The 21,694-nt window shown below is 44.2% G+C and overlaps 1 protein-coding gene across 1 annotated transcript; it reads left to right on the forward strand.

Annotated features, from left to right (window-relative positions):
* The first annotated feature begins 848 nt into the window (after positions 1-848).
* LOC140217244 (MAM and LDL-receptor class A domain-containing protein 1-like) lies at positions 849-20,632 on the forward strand. Its single transcript, XM_072287644.1, has 10 exons — positions 849-1,016; positions 4,075-4,183; positions 5,022-5,144; positions 7,311-7,450; positions 7,969-8,073; positions 9,036-9,252; positions 9,445-9,594; positions 12,809-13,027; positions 19,316-19,450; positions 20,493-20,632. The coding sequence occupies exons 1-10, from the start codon at positions 849-851 to the stop codon at positions 20,630-20,632; spliced, it is 1,506 nt and encodes a 501-aa protein (XP_072143745.1).
* Positions 20,633-21,694: the final 1,062 nt, after the last annotated feature.

Raw genomic sequence — 21,694 nt, forward strand, 5'->3', positions numbered from 1 at the left:
TAAGGTAGTTTAGGAATCATTTTGATGATTATTTGTAATGACGTTCATTTTAATTCGACTTGGTGACAAATATTCATCTAGACTTTTTAAGCTATTTGGGCCCTACCATGTCGTATTCTAGCATTCTTCCTATTTGCTTTATCTCGCAAAATTGCCTGTCTTCACATCTCCTACGAGATGCGAACCCCGTAGTTTCTGGAAAATGCTCGTTACCTGCGGTTGGGATTGAGTGAATATCTTGGCATCCTCCTTACAATCTGCTGAATCTCAAATACATTGCGCTTGGTCACTACGTCGCTCTTTTGGTGTGCCAGCAATGACGCTGTGGGGATGTGTTCGTCGCAGCGCCATCTCAGCGGCCATCCTACCGTAATTAAGTGGCTGTCACCTAATTTCTATAGAAAGTCGTGCGCACGAGCTGAGACACAACGAAGATGCTACGTTGATTCCACCACGCAAACATTTTGGACTGAAAGACGGATGTGAAAATTGAACCGAAAGTTAAAGCCGACAAAGCTCAGCTGACCTGACAACATATATATGGAGACTTTTAGGCTTCTACACTACTCTGCAGACAAAAATTGATTAATTGATGATTGATCGATTAATTGTTTGAATGAATGTATGATTGATTGACGCTGTTCGCCATGCAAAAAGGACATTTGATGTAACTAAACGCGTAGGACTTCGAATTTTGTGTGGCCTCTTGCACGAGTCTCTCCTGCGCAGGTGGCATGATCTACGTCAATGGATCGGCCCTGTTCGCCAACAAGAAGGCCGTGGGCCTCATGTCGCCCATAGTCATGGGGCCTCAACAAGAAGCAGCCTGCTTTTCCTTCTGGTACCACATGTTCGCTGGCCGAGACACTGAGCTGGCGCTGTACCAGATAAGAGCAAAGAAATCCGATGGAGCCACCAGGGAGTTGACGCTGTTGTTCAAGCACCCTGACCGTACGACGGCAGACCGGTGGCACAACGTGCGTCTCACGGTGCTTCTCGACGCAAAGATCAACCAGGCATGTGGTGCAGGGACCACATGGGTCATTGTTCCTTTATGTGTACTGACATCACAGCACGATTCAGCTTTTGTAAATGTGGAAACCATTGCTTTTTAGCGGCTTGAGTATATGTGCGAGTGGTAACCTTTACCGTATGCTGTAAACCCTCTTCTTATTGCTTCATGGTTGCTTACTTTTTTACTCTCTCTATTTTATCCTCTCTTTATTTTACAAGAGTGTAAGCATGAAGTGGTAACAAGAGGACGAAAAATAACACAAATGAGCACGAGCACTAACTTCGAACTGAAGTTTATCTTGAACGTGCGGTAATTTATACTGGTGACCAGAGCAGGTACAGCAAGATAGCCAAGTGAAACACCACCACTTGTAACATGAAAATGTAAGCAATATTATTTGAGACAGTAATAAAATATAAATAACGGATACGAACATAGAAAGGAATGTACAAAATTGTCACGATCGCCCAACCCACCATGCGAAGACTATAAAAAAAATTTTTTTACGACAAAGACATGCACGACTTATTCATGCAAACACGCACTACCGTTTTCATAAGTGCCGCCTCAAGGATAACGTGACTGCAGTCATCCTTGTGGTAATACATTACAAATGTACGTTATGCACACAGGTTTACAATAACACGTATGACAGTGTATTCCAACAAAATATATCTTTAGGTGCCGACATTCTTAGCGTCTTCAAGTAGGTGGTCAAGCTAGTGCTAATATCTGTCTCATGTCACCCTCTTGTTACCTGTTCAAGCTTACACCTTTTCAACCTCTTGCAATGTCAGTCAGTCGAACCTTCACCTTCTCTTTAAAGCTACGTGCTTCTGCTGGCATCATGTAATGGTTACGTTGCTTCTCATCTGATCTTACGACTACCGCATCGGAAACGGTGCAAAAAAATACATTGAATTGCTAGAGGCATGCTTCTCCCAGCATTTTTGATAGCTTTTAGCGGAACCCTTCGCGAGCACTTATCTGTTGGCAACGATGGAAGACACAAGTGAGCTTTGATATAGTTAAGGTAATAGTAAAAAAAAACATTCCAAATCTCTCATGCAAATGCGCACGAAGACAATGCCTTTCGATGGGGGCGTAATGCCAAAAAACCAGTGTACTTAGATTTAGGTGCACGTTAAAGAACCCCCGGTGGTTAAAATTTCCAGAATCCGCCATTACGGTGTGCCTCATAATAAGAAAGTGGTTTCGGCACATAAAACCGCACAACTTAATTTTAAGGCAATGCTTCGCAGCCGTTATTTGCAGTCTTCGTAACGTAATACTTAATTATAGTTAATTATTGGGTCGTGTTTACGAAAACAAAACAAAACAAAAAACAAAGAAGATACATGCAGATCCAGCGTGAAAATAAAGCAGATAATTAAATACTACACATACAATATCGCTGCGTACAAATGTGTTCCCTTCCGTCTTTTGCAGCGTGCAATCTCACGCAATGCTTACCTAGGTCACAACAGTCCCAACTAAAATCGAACGTAGATGGAACGTAGCTTTTAATGTTCATGCACTACACTGCTATCAAACTAGGCCGAAACCATAATCAGGTGCAGGCACACGATGAGATGACGCAGCGACGCGACAAAAACGAAGCCGATGTAAGCTGCTTGTCAAATATTGGTGTGGAAATATTCCAAGTTATCACCGGTTCACGGGTCAAATATTGGCCTATTGATGGGAAAGCATAAAATGGCCCATTGAGCCAAAAAGCCAGAGTCTGTAGCATTGAATCACGCAAAAAATTTGGCTCATTGGCTGCGACGACACGTCACGTGCGCTCCTGGACGTGGCGCGGGCGAGAAGGAACACCTGCTGCCCCGCTGGCACGCCAGATGTGGCGTGAAGGGTAAGGGCATCGCCGCGACGCCCCGTTACCTTCGCTCTCGATCTCGGAAGGCCGTGTTATCCGCGCGTTCCTTGGCCCTGCGGATTAGTTGTTCCTAATGCTTTCTTGGGCTTTTAATAAAGCCCGCTTAAAATTTTTGAAGCCTTGTCTACTGTTGGATGTACTAGGATGTCAACATTGTTTTGCATTATTGGTGAGAAGGATGGACATTACTAACAAACTATTCGAAAAACATTCTATACTGTAATCTAATAACTTCTAGCACTATTTGATGTGTGCCTGATTGGATTTGCTTCTGGCACTATCGGATTCTTATTCGATTTGGTTAAGAAAGAGGACATTGACAGGTGCATGCAGAAAATACGACACGTATCTAGCTATATCTCTATCGCATATCTATATACTTGTAATAGTTGAATGCATTGCTTGTGCATGTACTATTCTTTGTTATTACTCATTTGCTTACTGTAAAAAGCTGCCACTTAAAGGTACGAGGGCGAGAACCCATCAATCTGCCTCATAGGCAGCTTTTCCTTTTCACCCCTCCATGTACATTGACACATGAATAAACTGATTGATAGATAATAAAGTAAGTAAAAAGAATTGGCCGGAAGTAATGTACTGTTTAACTAACAGGTTGATGTGCTTTATAGATTCTCGTGAGCCGACACTTGAAGTTCAGGCTTTATGCAGAATTTTTTTTTATTACGCAGCACACAGGCGCGCTTACTGATAATACTACTTCAGTGAGCAGATAGGGGATAATAAACCCGTTCTCTGGTACTTTCACTTGGCGAACATACAAGCTTCCTATATATGTCCATAAATATCTCCGCTGAAATACCACCCGACCCAGCAGTGGACCGCAGCCGAATCAAAAACGGACGGTTCGAAAAACAAACCCCTTTGTTTTAAAGGAGTAAAAATGGAGTAAGAGGGCGGTTACAGTTGCAGATGTACTCCTGAATTGTTATTCTTAATATGTCCCCATCGCCTGACGGTGTTGGCACAGACGATAAGTGCGAAACGACGGATATTTCGCACCTGACAGCACTGTACGGAAAGCTGCAGTGTTGCAAGAAGGGTGACTTTGTTGTACAATTATTTTGCAGACAATCGGCAACGCTTAGAACGGCCTAGGTATCTAACAGATGAACCATTCTCTCCTTTTGTTTTTCTGGTGCAGTTTGCTTTCTTCTCAGCACTTGCCGATGAGAAGGCGAATACATCTGTAATCGCTTTAGGGCCGCTCGATTACACGCCAGGTGCATGTGACGTTGGTACGGACGCAAAGGGTAAGCCTAATCAGTATTTACGTTTTTTTTATTTGCTATGCTACTCGAATGATAACCAGGCCACTCCGGATTAAATAAATAATGACTGCAACTTCGTCTAGTAAAGATCACATTCATTCTAACATAGGCATATGAAAGCGGGTGACGAAAGCGAATTGGTTGGGTCGCAATATATTTGAGACGATCAGTGAGCCATCGACTTTGTTTGTGTTGATCATCGTGAAATCTAAATCCAACATTGCCAAGCAAGCGAAGAGCTGTATCAAAAAACAGAGGGCAGAATTTTTTTGGGCTTCCACATGTTTGCATTGCCATATACCACAGTTCCAGTTTTCCAGAAGCAAAGAACACATATTATTTGGCGAATGTTTTCTTTTTTCGTTCTGTTAGGATTTACTACAGGGAAAATGGAGAGGCTCTAAGAAACATGTTTCCACCTAGTGCATTTCACTTACAGGAAACTTCAAAACATAAAAAAGAGTATGAATTATAAAGGATGTTTGAAAGCACTTCAGTACACCGAAACAATAACACATAATGTGACGGCAAGAACACAAAGAAAATAATAAAACATTGTTAGGCGAAAAGTAACAGAAGTGCGAGTCACTTTGCACGACCATGTCCACCACAGTCTAACCACATATCGGTTCTAACTGATCAACTGAATTAATGTTTTTTGATGATGCGCGAAGGCATATTCGGAGAAATGAGACATAGGTATCTCTACTATAAAGAAATGCTTTACGGTGATTAGTATTCTCTTTCATAACCTGTAATGAAACGTGGTCTAGCTTGGGAGGCTTTCACAGCTACTAATATATTGTTCACTTTGACTCAGGTTACTGCGATTTCGAGTTTAGCCAGTGTGGCTGGATGTCTAGCGATGGCTGGAAGCGAGACGAAAGGCCATCTGAACTTGACGATCCCCATCATCACATACGTTCTGGACCTGTCAACTCTGGTACGCAAGAATGGTTTAGTTTTTCTTGTACTTTCGGACTTTAGGATTGAAATTTATATGTCAGTAATTTGAATGACTAAAGAACTGTAGCCAGCTACTTTACTATCATTTCTCGGTTGTGCGCGCGCGCAAGAAAAGAAAGGAAGTCAAGAAAGAAGACAATATACTGACATGCATTGCGCCCTTCCGTCATTTATTGCGCTAAGTAATTTCCGGCAACGATAACTGCATGACAACGACGATCCTAATGGCTGCGCTATGACAAAGGCAGCATAAGGACGACACCTAGGAGAAGGCGTCACAGTGACGACGGTCACATCTCAAACACGACACGATGAACGCCATCACATGTTGAGAATGGGACATCAATGATGATTACAGCGTCATGAGTACAGCATCATGACGGCAGCGACATGACGATGCCCAGGGAGTGACGACGACGCTTCATTAACTGACGTTCAAGATATCGAAGAGGTGTCTTCGTGGGAGGGGCACTGAGAGTAAGTGCTGAACTGCAAGCTGCGCTGCGAACGATCCCGTTTGCACCGCCAAAGGTGTCCATGTATGTATCTTTCCTGGCGAATAATTATGACTGTGCCACTTTTCCAGACCTCATATTCCATAGAAAGCCTTGCTCTGTGCGAAACTTTCATCGTGTGTCTTGTGATCTGCCCAAGAAAAAAAAAATGGATGCGCTTTTTGAGCGTTACACATGAGCGCTATGAGGTAAAACGTTATATTAAATAATTGAGGGCCTTAATTATGATTGCGATGATTGTCGCCCGATTTTGAACTGTAAAACGTTTCTTCTTTCTCTATCTACCTATTATATTACATGAGTATTTTTCTCAGATGTACCTACTTGAGCTACTTAAAATGAGCCCTGAGTGTGATGTTGTGTCAGTCCCATTTTCATAGGATATTACCGCTCTGCGCTCTAAAATACACCATTCAGTCACAAAAAGAAGTCCTGAACGCGGCTGTAAATAAATATCAATCACTAGCTTTTATTTGTCTAGTTTTTTTTTAGTATCCCCTCAGTTCTATCTGTTCGGATACCTGTTGTTGCACAGTAGGCCTCAAAGGAGCTCCGAGTAGCCGCTACAGAAGCCTACTGCAGACTAGAAGCCTGCTACAGAATTAGAAGCCTGCTACAGACGCCTCGATTGGACGCGGCATCGTGGTACACAACTGGTGCACTGAAGTGCTAGACCTCAACCACTTTGTTTTCGAGCTCTGCCCATAGAATTTTGGAACTTAATGTCCGCTATTTTCCCGCAGAGCGCTTTTACTTGACGCGCGGATCCCCCTACGCCTACGCCACAACAATTGGCTTTTAGCCTATAACGTCGCAGCGTAATATACCAGCATACACAGAAGGCGGAGACGAAAATGGCAGTTGGGCCGCCTTGCAGTAGATCGCATATTATGCCGCATTTGCATGTTACAAAGTTAATGAAGTGACGAATGTCTGAAGATACTACTCAAGGAGGTTGGTGCTGATTGAAGAACCACCGGATGGCATGCTTGCCGGCAATTGCAAGAGGAACTAAGGCACAAGACCACGGCAGAGGCGGAAATGAACAAAACAAGGAGACAATGCCTGCAGTGCCGTAAAGCGGCAGCAACAGAAAGCAAACAGCCAACAGCTGCACTAAAGGGCGGTGAAATGATGATAAAATTGCTCGATTGGTGTTTGACTGGTGCTTATAAGTTCTGCACCCCCACCTCTCGTCCTGAGCTTTTCCTACTTTAAAGTTTTCTCTACCTCCTTAGTTATGTTTTTTTATCTCTTTCAAGCTTTTTAGTCATCAAGGATACTTGAGCTTTATGTTTGCTAAATGCTGGAGTCGGAAACGTCTGCGGTAGCTTTTGCTGACATGTGAAAAAAAATTATAGGCGGAGGTCTCGTGGTAGCGCAGGAAAGGAACAGACATGCAGTGTCCGTCTAACATTTGCGCAACTGCGAGTTTTACAGTCTTGCTGTGCTTAAAGCAGGACCGGCGATACAAAGGAGGGTCGTTATTGGTTTTCAATCTTTAAGCGAGGTGGCACATTGAAGAACCGCAGGCACTACAGCATGCCTCATAACCAGATTGTGGTTCTTCCTCCAAAGCTCTGAAATTTATTTTTAATTAACTCTATCTTGGTTCATTTTCATCGCAGCCTACGTCATAAAGGCCGATGACACCTCAAAATCCGGGAAAGTCAGTACAGTGACCAGTCCAGAATGGCCAGGCCAGAGTGAGCCCCAGTGTCTTGAGTTTTGGTACACACGGACGGGACCAGAAGGCGCTGCTCTACAGGTCAGTGTAATACATACATACTATTCTCCCAAATGATTCGCAATTTGGGCTCCTTCTACGATTGTACGGATGTTACGTGAAGTTTTACAACAGAACATTTTATCCGTGAAAAAAGATTGAAAGATGTTGGAACACGGGGCAGCGCAAGATTGCTAAAAATTCGTGCAAAAGAAAAAAAAAAAGAAATCGTTATCGTACAGCAGCACCCTCTTTGACAGTGCAAGACGCCATATGCCAGAGGGTTACTTGCTTCGAACAAGTTTATTGAGACAAGTTGCTGAAGCCTGCCAAGTCAGTATTTGGTCGAAGAAAATGCTCTATACGGCTGTTATGATTCTAATTGTAACTTTATCAATAACAATATTATACTTGTACATAAATCGGTACTAACTTCTACACGTGGGTGAAATTTTATCTTCGGCCCCCGTTCTTGATACAAACGAGGTAATTTTACTGGAGAATTGCTATCATGACTAACCCTGAACAGTCACCTGCAACGGGATGTTTCATGCACCCAGGCTGAAGTGCTGGTGAGCAACAAGAGTCAAGTAGTTTGGAAAAGGCCCCCAACCTTGCACTGGATGCTAGCGCGAGTGCCGATCGTGCCGAAGGAGACCTTTCAGGTATGTAGCACAGAGTAAGAACAGAGCTTCCGAACAGGGGACGAACACTTTATGCGTTGTCTCAGCATGAGTTTTGCGACTAGTTGCGAGCCCTTTGACTAATTTTAGTGTTTAGCTAACACCGTCACCCCCACATGCATACATGGGTAAGGGTAGTGAGCTACTGCTTCTGAAGGTCTTTTCAACGAAGCTTTGATAACCGTAATTCCAAAGAGTGACCATGTTGTAGTTACACCCTGTCGTAAGTGATTTGATGGTGATATGATGGTAATCACTTATATCAGATCACCGTTTGCCTCCGAGAAATCTAATCCGGCACAGCGCTCCCTAGGAATTTTAGTGGAAGACAACTCTGCCACATTTCGTCACTTTGTGTTGCCACTGGGGTATTATGACTCCACGTTACTATCTTACATTCGTATCCCTAATTCAATGGCATCCTCTGACAGCGTTGATTGATGTATCGCATAGTGCTGTGTGCATTGACTGGGCTATCGTCGCTTAAGCATGACGTCGCACGGGAAAGAATGTCACGTGATAATGAAATTATGGCCAAAATCGAAAACACTGCCATGGTTGTCATTTTGGTTTGTTGGTAGGGCATCACGAAAGCCTTCAATGCAATTCGACAAGTGCACAGGGCGTAGAAGAACAACATCCCCCCCACACACTTTTAGCGGGCTTGTACACTGCGTTGCGTCTGCATGTCCTGTTCTTCCTGTGTGATGACGTATAGTAGCGTCAGTACATTAGACGTCTTGTGTGAATGCGGCCCACAGCTGGACCGAGGGTGAAGTGCCTAGTTAGCAGCGATAGCAGTCGGACTTGTTATCGAGGCACCCTACTCAAGTGCATGGAAGGGAGCTACCGGTCATTTCTTCGGTGTTCAGACGGAAAGTCTGGAGTTGCATTTTTCTTTCGCAATACTTGTTACTTACTTCGCTTTCCCATCGTGAGGGCAGGTGGTGTTCCGAGCCACCTTCCCGGCACCAGCTTGGCGGACGCTCAGCCTGGACAATGTGGCTCTGCGACCGGAGCGATGCATCCACCCTGCCAACTGCGTTTTCGACGAGGGCCTCTGTGGATACGTGAACAGCTTCAGACGAGACTTCCGCTGGCTCATTGGCCACGGCCGCCTCGAAAAGCCTAGACTACAGCCAAGTGTGCCCATTCCTCAAGGCACGTATGTTACGCTACCGCAAAACCTGTTGTGAGAAATCAGAAGTGGTAACAGTGACACAGACGTAACTAAACTGCTAGGTATTCCTATGGTTGGCTATCGGAGTCGCGTATACAAGCTAGTTCATTATGGAATTCCACCATATATTCTCTTTGCAGTGGTAAATTTTCCTTCTTTTTTTCTTTGGGCAGGCGTTTTCTCGTTGTTCGCTTACTTGGACTTGACTTCTAAAGCCGTCATGGAGTCGCGGCGAGAGAAGACAGTTGGCCTGCTCAGCCCATTTTTTGACATAGGTGACGACGAAACGGCGATTGTTTTCCAGTACTTCAGAAATGGGCCAGGTAAGGCCAAGCCTGCTTCAACTTTGCCGTCCGTTCTCTGTGGGCAAAGTGCAACTACAATCAAAATACACAGGGACATTGACAAGCGCAATCGTGAACTTGCAGTAGGATTTTACTGACGGAAACCGTGCGATTGCATTCAGCATTTAACGCCGTATTCGCACGCATGCACGCACGCACACACACAAACACACACACACGCGCACACATGCACACACTTATGCGGGAACAGCGTGTAAGAGCACGTGGTAGCAAATCGTGAAGTTTTGCAGAGCCTGTTCCTGATTTAGTTGGTGCACAATAAAGGTCCTGTTAAGACGGAATACAGACAGCAACCAAACCAACGACATGACAGCTAACTTTGTGTTAGGTTCTTAAGTACGAAAACGCAAGCATATATTTTGAGGCGACGCCGAAGAATCGGAAACCGAGCGCATGCATCCTCTAGTCTCGTACCCAGTCATCACACAACACAACAACCCAACCAGCACAGCACGCGTACCCCCACACAAGTAACTACCTATAAAGCAGGAGCGATTCCTCCGAGCTCTACAAGTTAATACATTCCCCGAACCAACCACAAACCACCTCATAGCGCCTACACAATTCTCTCCGCAATGCCGCTCCTGCGCAGAACCCGGGTCCCTCAGGCACCTAGTAGAGGGTTTCAGACAGGTACCATTACACCCTCCGAGCCTTTATCAAACAAACGGGCTTTGAGAGAGAACCCTGACCAGCTCCGACCTCGGGAATCAGCAATGGCTGATGGCGCGGTCCCAACACGCGGCCCGAACTCAAGGCATTCTGGAATGAGGACGCCTCTCCAAAGCTTCATTTATACAATAAACATGCTTATTCCCTCTCTCACTCCTTCCAGAATGTAACCTGGAAGTTACACATTATGCGCAAGGCATAAATAATTGTAACAGTCAGTTGAAGGTGACGATTATGAAACATACATTGTAATGAAGTAAGAGAACATCTTGGTGGGCAAGTTTACAGCGATTAATTATAACTATTTCAAGGCGCCAAAAAAGCTGCCCACAGCACGCAAGAGAAGACAACGGGATGGAGCTCTTCCCCGTTGTCTTTTCTTGTGTGCTGTGTGTTGTTCTTTGGCGCATTGGAATAGTTATAATTGCAATGAAAGTTTCACTGGTGCAGTTTGAGCCTTTAGTCTTAAAATGCTTTCCTTATCGCACGTGATGTTCTATCCTTGCTTTTAATACGACCGCATTCATCGTTCATTTTCTTGAATGAACAAGTGCGCTAAACTTCTTGGGTACACTTCTATTATAAGCTCAAAAATGGAATATGCTTCATTAATATCGAGCCCTCATCAATTATATCTTGTCATCCAACTGGAAGTGTTGCAAAATAAAGCGGCTCCTAATGTTTCAGGGCCATACTCCACGTATACAAGCGTTTAAGAGAATAAAAAAAATCTCGTGACCTGGATTGCTGACGAAGCAGACGCATGATAGCCCAGCTTACTTTCTGCATAACTTTATCGTCATCCTAAGAACCAAACATCAACAATAGTGAAACCCGTGCTACGTATGCTTCCACGTATTAAACGCGATTTTGATGTTAAGCCTCCATTCGCACGCACTGACCTCATGCGATTTTCTGTCTTATACTTGGCTAATAAAGAGTGGAACAGTCTTATAGGCAGAATCATCTGTATTATTAACGCTGGGCCATTTATTCAAGAAATAAACAATGTTGAATTAAACGGGTCAGTGTTAAATAGGTGCCCACATTCATTGTTGAATTTCAGGCTTTGAATGCATATGATGGCGTGCTACGTTGAATGTACATAATATCCGTGATGCATTTCTTTTATGTGTTAAGATTTAGTGCTTGTATTTTCATTGCCATTACAATACAAGTGTATAATTTGTTCGCTATGCTTACTGCCTTGTACATATTTGCATGTTTTCCACGTCAAGCTTTTTGTCCATGAAATGTGCCCTCCCCCTCGCCCTCATATGCAATGCCTATGTAGGCCTTTTGGGTACGTAAATGAAATGGAAAAGAAAAGCGCTTGAAACAGGGTTAGTCTTGATCGTACTTTCATTCCGTTACGGTGATGACAACCGTTTTCGTCATCGATATATTTTTGTCGTCGTCAAAACGCCTTCCCATCCGAAACTTCACTGTCACCGTAGCGCGAAAGATAGCAAACCTTTGACCGCAGCGCTCCATTGCGATTTGAGCTCAATGTCCCTCCAACAAGTTGCGCTTGTCAGCCAGGGGCACTAACCACTCAGCTGCTCAACAACAGCGCTTGACAATTTGTACGCCACACAAAATCTTAGAGCGATGAGCTCTGTGAGTGTATTTTGGAGGTGACGACAAACAGTACTGTATCAGACGACTATGTCATTAATTGTATCGCATCGAAGTTCTTCTTGACAAAATGGCTGCATGCAGGTGTGCAATTATTCGGTGTCATTCTTGTGAAGGCAACGTTGACGGCGCAAAAGACACGTAAATGGCAATAATGTTGATCAGCCTCAAACATGGCACAACCACGAAGGAGGATGCGACAAGATTCAAGTGGTTAGTGCTACGGGACGTGTTACGTGACGCCATAGGGCAAAAAGGGCGCTGCACATCCGCCCTCCAGGGATCTTAATGGTGCTGGCTAACACTCGAAGTGCCATATCTCATCCATACAAATACCCAACTGATTGTACAAATTAATGGCCGTTGCTCTAGCACAACTGGTAGTGCATCGCACGCGTAATGCGAAGGTTGTGGGTTTGGTCCTGAAAAAAGACAGGTTATCTTTTCGTGCGCTTTCATTTCGTCCCCCCCCCCCCCCCCCCCCCCGCTTTGTAATTTCCTACATTTCAATTTCAACCACACCAATTTAGCCCTATGCTTTCCTTGGCTTCGCTGCCTGTTGAGTTTAAATGGTCGATATTTTATAGTTACCATTTATAAATTTGAAATACTCAATGCTTTTTTCTAATTTGTTATTTGAGCATACTGTAGTATATTATATACACTCCAACCTCCCTGCCTTTAATTTATTCTCATCACTCTCTTTCTGTAATGTGTTACTCCTAACTATGATTCCAAGTGCGAGACTTTTTCCTAATATCTGATATCACGTGAAGGTAAAGCGCGGGAAATGTGCCTGTGCATAAAAGCGCGTGCGAAGTCTGCATCAGAGATAAGATTTTTTTTCTCTGAACCTGGGCAGATATCGCCAAGGCAAACCTGTCGGTTTCCTGCTACTCCAATGGCACACCAAACGGGATCGAGACGCAGTACTCAGCAGAGCTGAACGAAGTCACCGAATGGACTGAGCTGAATGTGGCACTCAAGCAAGGTTCCAACTGTCAACTTGCGGTGTGGGTCATCAGAGGAGATGGCACGAACGGGGCGATCGCTATTCATTCTGTCAAAGTGCAGCAGCAAGGTATTCGTAGTTCACTTGTAACGCTTGGGCGTCTTTAACTTACGGTCTGCCATTTCCCATCTATCTGTGTTGTTACTCAAGGACAAGAAGGCGTGGCTGGTATACCAATACATTGGCGATACGCTGTGCACGTTCTACAGATGCGACGGACGCGAAAAAGCAACGCTGAGTTTGCTTGAACGCAAAGATAATTTCTGACTTGCGGATTCGCAAGCTTCAGTTATGTAAATTTCAACGAGCCAGCTCATGCTGCTGAACTGGTGATATGTCGGGACGTTTTTTTATGTTCGACACATATATTCAGATGTTTGTGACTTGATGACATCCGGTAAGAGTACCAATGAATGTTTTGGCGCACACGCTGTTTCTCAGAGATCACGGATACTGAACTTACGGGTGACATAAGTCCTACGTCGCAGCATTCATCTTGCGTCACGCAATGTGCGTGAAATTGAGTTGGATGTTACTGTAACACAAGGAGCCGCACCTGTAAACTATACTCCGAGGTGGCGGTCACGCGTAATAACTCGTCGCAAATACTACGTATAACCTGAATATAACTACAAAACTGACTTTTTGGGAGCCGCGATTTTCTGTGGCGCGGAAAGTAGATTGTGTATAGTGTATTTAGTGAACGGCTCTTTTCTTTTCTTCTTGACGATTTAGCTTGTTCTTACGAATGTGGGCGAGCATGCTTTGTGCGAATCGCGTAAGAAAAAAGCCTCAACAGATGGCCGTCGTCAATGAAGTGCGCTCGCAGTACAAAGGCTACTTGAAATCTTTAAGCGTTTTGACACTGCCATATTGCCACTGCCGTATCCACATGGTCGGATAAGAGGTAATAAATAGGCGTTCTTACTTTATTAATTTCTTGTGTTTCGTACTACGAGAAACAGACAGAAACAGAGGCAATGGTCTTCTCGACTTCACCTGAGCTTTTCATCCGTAGTGGTACGGCGTGCGGCAGGTGGCAACCTTGATTATTTTGCCGTGTTTAATACTCTAACACCTGGGCTTATGCTAAGCTGGTTGAATAAACGTGCTGAAAGTGCAGCAGCGTTTCTTATTGGCTAGAAGATTTGCTACAACTAAAGGGCTCACCTAGCGACCATGCGAGGCAGACTATATGGCATCGGCAAAATCAGCGCAATCGCGTGTACTGGGCGCTTAAAGCACACGGCAGTGTCGAACGTTGTTCACTAGGCACTCGTATCAACCGGACAAGTTACACGTTGATACCCTCCTTTACCCTCCGCCACGGGGAATTTTGGACTAAGTGAGGTAAGAGTATCGCTCGCCATTGGCGGAAACTGAAAAGCAGGTACCGTAATGTCTCAATCCGTGGTGCCATCGAAAGCAGTGTGGCAGAGAAAAACTAAATTTGTATTTAGGTGGTTCGCATTTGCGATACAAGAGACGCGAACCGTCTGATCAAGTAGTCACTTAAAGATGACTAGCATGAATAATTTATCAATAATTTGCGCAACTCATTAAACTTGCTTCCATCTTTGTCTTTTTCTCTTCCAGATGCCACTCCGAAGTCGAATAAAGATACAGCGAGTAAGGATGTGCTTTCGCCCTCGAAGCTTATATGGGTTTCAACGTGCACCCTTACAAATGCTACAAATTGTTCCTCAAATAGCAGATGGCTTTACACTGTAACCTGACAGCTATAACGAGCAGTTGTAGAAGCTGTTTTTAAAATTTAGTTCAAACAAATCATTAAAATATAAGTTTGTGTATAGCAATACCTTCTCTTCAAATGCATTACATGAAGAGGCGAACATCAGTGGCACTTTAAATGACAATGTCCAATGTGGTTAATTATTGAACATTCCCCAATTAGTCCGCCTATTTATTTCCTTTAGAACTTAGGTTGTAATTGCGAAATCGTTAGCCTAGCGAAAATCTTAGTACTGGCACCACTAACTGAGATATCCTTAACAATAATCTAACAAAAAGTGCAATACGTTGGCGTTCCAGTTTAAATTGTTCACAATGGTCTGAAGCGCACTGTTGGGTGACTGCTAAGTGGATAGATCAGATTGTGGGGTTTTTCATGCCGAAACAACTTTATGATTATGAGGCAAGCCGTAGTGGAGGACTCCGGCAATTGCGACCACCTGGGGTTCTTCAACGTGCACCTAAATCTAAGCACACGGGTGTTTTCGCATTTCATCATGATCATCATCATCAGCCTGGTTATGCCCACTGCAGGGCAAAGGCCTCTCCCATACTTCTCCAACTACCCCGGTCATGTACTAATTGTGGCCATGTTGTCCCTGCAAACTTCTTCATCTCATCCGCCCACCTTACTCTCTGCCGCCCCCTGCTACGCTTCCCTTCCCTTGGAATCCGTTCCGTAACTCTTAATGACCATCGGTTATCTTCCCTCCTGATTACGTGTCCGGCCCATGCCCATTTCTTTTTCTTGATTTCAACTAAGATATCATTAACTCGCGTTTGTTCCCTCACCCAATCTGCTCTTTTCTTATCCTTTAACGTTACACCTATCATTCTTCTTTCCATATGTTCATATAGGAGTTTGTGGCATATAGGAGTACTGCACCAGGGTGGCCAATCATGCTCTGGTGAGAGAGTGCGTTGCCGGTTCTGGTCACCGGGATCAGGCCACACTCCAGGCCTGTTTATGCAATTTTATCAACACGCGGATTTTTTTTTTAATCCGGTGGAAAGTTGCGCGGCACCGGGATTCGAACCACGGATCTCTTGCACGCGAGGCGGGTGTTCTACCTCTACGCCACCGCTGCACTTTCGCATTTCGCCCCCATCAAAATGCGGCCACCCTGGCCGGGTTCGATCCTCCGACCTTCTGCTCAGCAGCCCAACATTATAGCCACTGAGCAACCACGGCGGGTTCTGTTAACTGGAATTCCAACGTAATTTATGAGTCAATGCAAGGCCGGATTTCTGGAAAGAGCTCCTAGTCTTACGACAACATGTTGAGAAAATACGACATCACAACTGCGCGGCTTCCATTTCACAATTGCAGCAAGCGGCGAAAAGAGAATAAATAAAATATATTTTGGGGACTTTCGATTACCTACCATAATATTGCTGGATCTCGTGAACGTAAATTCTGGCTGTTGAAGAAATGCTCCTGTAGGCCGGGCAGTGCTGTCTGTCGCTGGCAAAACATTAAAATAGGAATGACAAAAAATGGATAAGGTCGCGTAGCGTTTCCGCGCCGCAAGTCTGAATCATTATTGCATTATAGCCGAATAAATTTGATGACCTGCTCCACTGTATAATAACGTCGTACTGCAGCCGCGTTATAATTCTTGCGGGTGATGTCACAGGCCACGTCGACTTTGAGTTTTCTTGACAACGCTAGTCTCATTGCACACAGAGTGTAAACTTCGTGACGTCTCCTGTGGCTCAGGATGTTGCGACAGCGCTACGCCATCTGTATCTGCCAGTTATATAAAGTAATGTGTAACATTGGCGAGAAAATTTAAGCTCAACACGGCAACCTTTTTGGACTTGGCCAGCAGAAAGCAATTTCCTTCAAAGGCAACAAGACGAAATCTGTGACGTAATTCATCAGTATCATGGGCATCTGCATATATATGTGCCTAGGATAAAAAAAGACAACTTCCGTTTTTATTTTGACAATAACTAAGAAGGGGAAGAAGAAGACATTTATTTCAGGTGATGTTTTGTCCGCGTCACCATTATACGGGGGGATAATTTTAAGTTTTACGGAATTATTAGGAAGTGCCTGCGGCAGATAGCATAATGCTTGTCGTTGAGCAGGATTAGTCGAAGAGGCGGACATTACTGACACGAGAAATCGGAGCACATAATCAACGAATTAACGAAATTTGAATGTTTAACTTCCTAATTAATCACTTGACGACCCACATTGCAATTTACGAATTGTAGCCGTTCAGCTTGCAGGACGTATCCACTTGAATTTTACTTTGCATTGTATACGCGTGACAAGAACATTTAACTGTTAGGTACTCTTTTTTTTGTTATTGTTCTCTTTTGTCAATTTATTCTTTCTCTTTGACCTTGATTTTGCTCCCCCCTTATGTAATACCTTCGGGCCTTTAAGGGAAAAAATAAATGAAATGAAATGAATTTCCAGGATAACACCAGTTTCGAGATAATGTTTCCCAAAGTGTTAGACGATATACATGTGCATTCCAGTTACTCTTGGGCTTCAGTGTACAAAACAGCGTTTTGTTAAAAAAGGAGGTGGAACAACAGTGAATTTTTCCAACGAGTTTGATGGCAGATATCTCCAAATTGGCATCATTCTGGAAATTAATTACAAGTGGATACGCCTTGCAAGCTCGTCGGCTACATTTCATAAATTGGTATAGGAGCTGTAAAATAATTAAAATTCCGAAGTTAATTAGTGAATTCTCGTTGATTAGTTGAACATGTGTTCCCAATTCTCAAGCCGGTAATAATGTCCGCCTCTCTGAGTAATTCTGCTCAAGGATTATAATTATGCTTTGTGCAACACGCTATTTTTTAAAATACCATAAGCCTTAAAATTGACCACCCTGTACGTACTAACCGCGTCAATGGACATGTTAGGGATGAGGTAAGTGGCGTACGGCTCACTAGTACTTAGTTGGATGCCCTGCGACGAAGGGGCGCAAGGAAATTCACAAGCTTATACCATGGCTGCTGCATCCTGAGTACGAGGCCGCCTTTTACTTATTGAACAACACACGGAGAGCACCGAATAAGCATTGATAGTGGTGGCATATCAGACGTCAGCATTTATTTTCATTTCAACATACCCTAACCACTTATTTACGAGTTCTGGGTCACCAATATAATTCAAAAACTTGTTTTTCTTCTTAATGTTTATTCTGGTAATTCGTCTGCATAACAGCTAAAGTGAGGCAAAGATTCAGGCTGTCCGAAATCGCGGGTTGTGCTGACTTAATTGCCCTTGATTTTTTTTTCGTGTTTTGTTTACAGCGAAGCGTTTTTTTATCGGTCTTGTGTCCGTATTTTTACAGTGAAGCTGTTGAGGGGTAGTTCCCCTAGGATAGTGTCCGTGTGTAGACACAAACGCCCGAAGATAGTGCAATGCCGGGCCGGCCCGTGGCGTAGGTGAACCAGGCGTTAGGCCCTCCACATACGTGAGCCGATCGCAAAGATAGTGCAATATCGGGCCGACCCGCGGCGGAGTTGAAGCAGACGTTAACTACTCCCCATACGTGGCCAGATCCCTAAGATAGTGCAATGCCGGGCCGACCCGTGGCGGAGGTGTAGTTCGCCATTAAGAGGCCCACATACACAGCCGCACCTGTCATCCTTCTTCACAGGGTGCAAGGGCACTGAGTTTTTTTACGCCTGCTCGTAATATCATGAGGTCTTCCCAACTTGACTTTGATTTCATCTCTCGCAAACTTACAGCGTGCAATTTGGGAAGAGGAAGGTGAGGGAAAAACCTGCAGAATGTACAGCTTGAATGGCCCCACTTCCTTGACCGCTGGTTAGCAATCAACAAAGCCCCTTAATTAAACATGCTTTACCAACATGTGTAACATGTAACATAGCTAAAAAGCAGCAGCAGAAAGCACATGAGCAAGGAACACATGAACAAGACAAAACATACAATAAAAACGCATAGACAGCGATTGTAATTTTTAGAAGTAGTAACCTTTCTTTGATGTAACACTGAGGCAATCTTATGCTAAAATTGTATTTATTCAGCGTGAGCAGCAAAAACGGTTGTATGCACTGGAAACCATAGCTAGTTAAATAAGGGAAAATGAGGCATGCGCCCAATGCCATCTGCAATATGCTAGCCGCCCGGTTAGTGCAGATGGTAGAGCGGCAGCCCCGCAAAGGCGGTGGTCCCGGGTTCGAATCCCGGACCAGGACAATATTTTCTTCAACTGCGAGGCTTTTCTTTCGAGGAAACCGAAGGGGTATCCTTTGTAGCAATTGCTACGATTGGTTGGATGTCTCATTTACCCTTAGTAAATTCTCTCCAGCTTGCGGGTTTCCGCAGATCTATTACGGCAAACCATAGCTAGTAAGCGTCCTTGGGACGCCGTATTCACAGCGCTCTGTGAAGCGAATCGATATATCCTTGGGTAAGTTTGAAACGTATTATGAAGTGAGTTGACAGTCAGAAAGCAGTGTTGCTGTTAGAATGGCATGGTAGAGGAGTGAACTAGCAGTGTGATCCTTCTTTCCGTCGTGTTATGTAGGCGAGCGTACAGGTAGCTCAGCCTCACTGTTCACGTGTTTGTTTTTTCACATGTTGTGCTGCCGATCTTTGAATTGCAGCACATTGCACGTTCGACGAAGGGACTATGTGTGGTTGGAAATCTGACAGTGATTTGGCGGCCTGGACGCTCAACGATCCGGCCAAGAAAGCCCCCGGCTACCCACGCTTTGACCACACACAGAAGACCTATAAAGGTAATTCTTGCAAGATGAATTGGTTAATTTTTTTATACATCGCTTAGAATAACCCAGTGCGCAAAGGGTGATGGAATATTCCTAGTATTGAATAAAACTGCGTGAAATTATCTCCGAAGTAAAACACACAGACAAACGATGCAGGTGTTTACTGGAAGGAACAGGTGCAGGGAAAAGCTGCAACGTGTGCATCTGATACGAATGTCGCGCGGTACACTTAGCATACGTGGGTCAGATGACAGGATTGTTCAACACATGCCTATGAACGCACGATTATGCCTGACTAAGCAATGCATCGTGCCACCTGGCATTTTGATCCAAGTGCGGTATACGTTTGCATGTTTCCACTTTCGGTGCCACAAAAATTGCTTTCAGCATTGAAATCAAGTGACGCGTAAAGTTGGCTGAATCTTGGCGTTGCAAATGAAAAATGAGGTGTTTTATCTCCTGCCAATCGCAATTTATGAAAAAAGAAATGTTGCATTGTAGATAGTACGTCATTTCCGGATACGTATCACGATACGCAGCTCACGTATCGAAGAACACTCGCGGCAAGCAAGCACTTTACCTTCTGCAGTCTTGTGGCTGCGAAACGCGTCATAAGAAGCGTCTCTTTCGTCTACCTCCTGTGTTCTTCGATGGTGTACTATGATCCATTCATAACGACGGATACATAGTCGTAAATGGGACGTCAACGTCCGAAGGACGGCCCTGATCTACCACACGTTGCTTGCCCCATTATCTTCTATCATGACACGCATGCTCGAATTCTTATTCTACTTGGGCTCACTGGGACTATTCTCCAGGCACCCCAAAACCAAAGTATAATTTTCAGTCATAACAAAAGGGAGTACAGCTGTAAGAGCTGTTCTTTTTTTGTGTATTACCTCATTAGTAATGTTTTTCTATGTCCTCCCCGCGTCCTTCGCCAGCACCTTTGCCTACCCTTATATGAAAGATGACCTTTCTTCTGGTTCAATAGTGCATGGTTATTTCTGATTGCACGTGTATTTCTCACAGTTCTTTTATTTTGCTTTGCCAGGTCGTTTTATTTTCGTGGAGAACAAACAGCTTCCAGAGAAAACTGCGATGCTCAGGAGTCCTGTTTTGGACCTCAATTCAACAGATAGTGCCTGCTTGAGTCTCTGGCACTTTGCTCAACACAGCTCCAGCGGCAGGTGAGGGACAAGTTTTGGAGAAACGGTAAAGTGACCTAAATGAGCCCATAATGCCAACTACATACATCGTGAGCAAACGATTCCCTGCCTTCAGCTTATATTTTTACTTATTTACTTATTTTAGCAATGTCTAAAAGGACGTTTATATGAATGTAACCAATGAAAAGAAAGGACAGAATATAAGAAAACATTAAAAGCAAATTTGTTAAACATATATTGGCACCGTCTTGAAAGTAAGATGCACACATATATATATATATATATATCGTTTCCGTCAGCCGCAGGCCAAGGCTTGAACCGTAGCGGCGTCCTCCGCCCGCCAGACAGCCCAGAGCTGGCCTTCTGGGCATTCGCTGTGCGGTATAACCTCCCTCTGCTCAGGGTTCTTTATTTTAGCATTGAAGTTTATGCTATGTCTGATATTGTTTGGAGCTGATGGGCATGCGCTAATGTGACGGAGGTCTGCACTTGGTTTATTGCATGTCTTACATTGTGATGAGTAAGCTTCTGGGGGTATTCGGTACATGAGAAGCGATGTAGGGACTCCATGTCGTTGCTTGATGTTGGTTTAATGATTCGTGAGGACGGGGGTGTTTGTAGCGAGCATTTTGACAGTATTCGAGAATTTCTCTGTAAGTAGCCATTCGATATCCCATTTGTTCGTATTGGGAAACTGTTCTTTCTTGATCTGGTTCTGGGAAGTGTAGTTATGTTTGGGTCTCTTGTGGGATTTGTTTTCCGGCGAGAAATTGGCGACGCAAGTGACTCTCCCGGATGATACTTGCTTGGGCAGCGTCGTGCGCAGCGTTGTGGCCAATCACTACGGCATGGCCACGCGTTCAGATGAGTGCAACATTTATTCTGCGAGTATAATGTGTTCCAATGAGAATTTGGTGTACTTTAGAAGATAGAAGTCCGTCGGGGTAATTAATTATGGCTGCTTTGAAGTCGGTGACGATGCATGATGCAGTAGTTGATGCGCATGCTGAAGGTACTGCAGTCGCTTCCCCTTCTTCTGGATTTTTGGCACGTATGTAGGTAGTTGTGATGTCAATTTTTGTGCCCG

Source organism: Dermacentor andersoni, chromosome 4, assembly GCF_023375885.2.
Source record: "Dermacentor andersoni chromosome 4, qqDerAnde1_hic_scaffold, whole genome shotgun sequence".
Lineage (NCBI taxonomy): Eukaryota > Metazoa > Arthropoda > Arachnida > Ixodida > Ixodidae > Dermacentor > Dermacentor andersoni.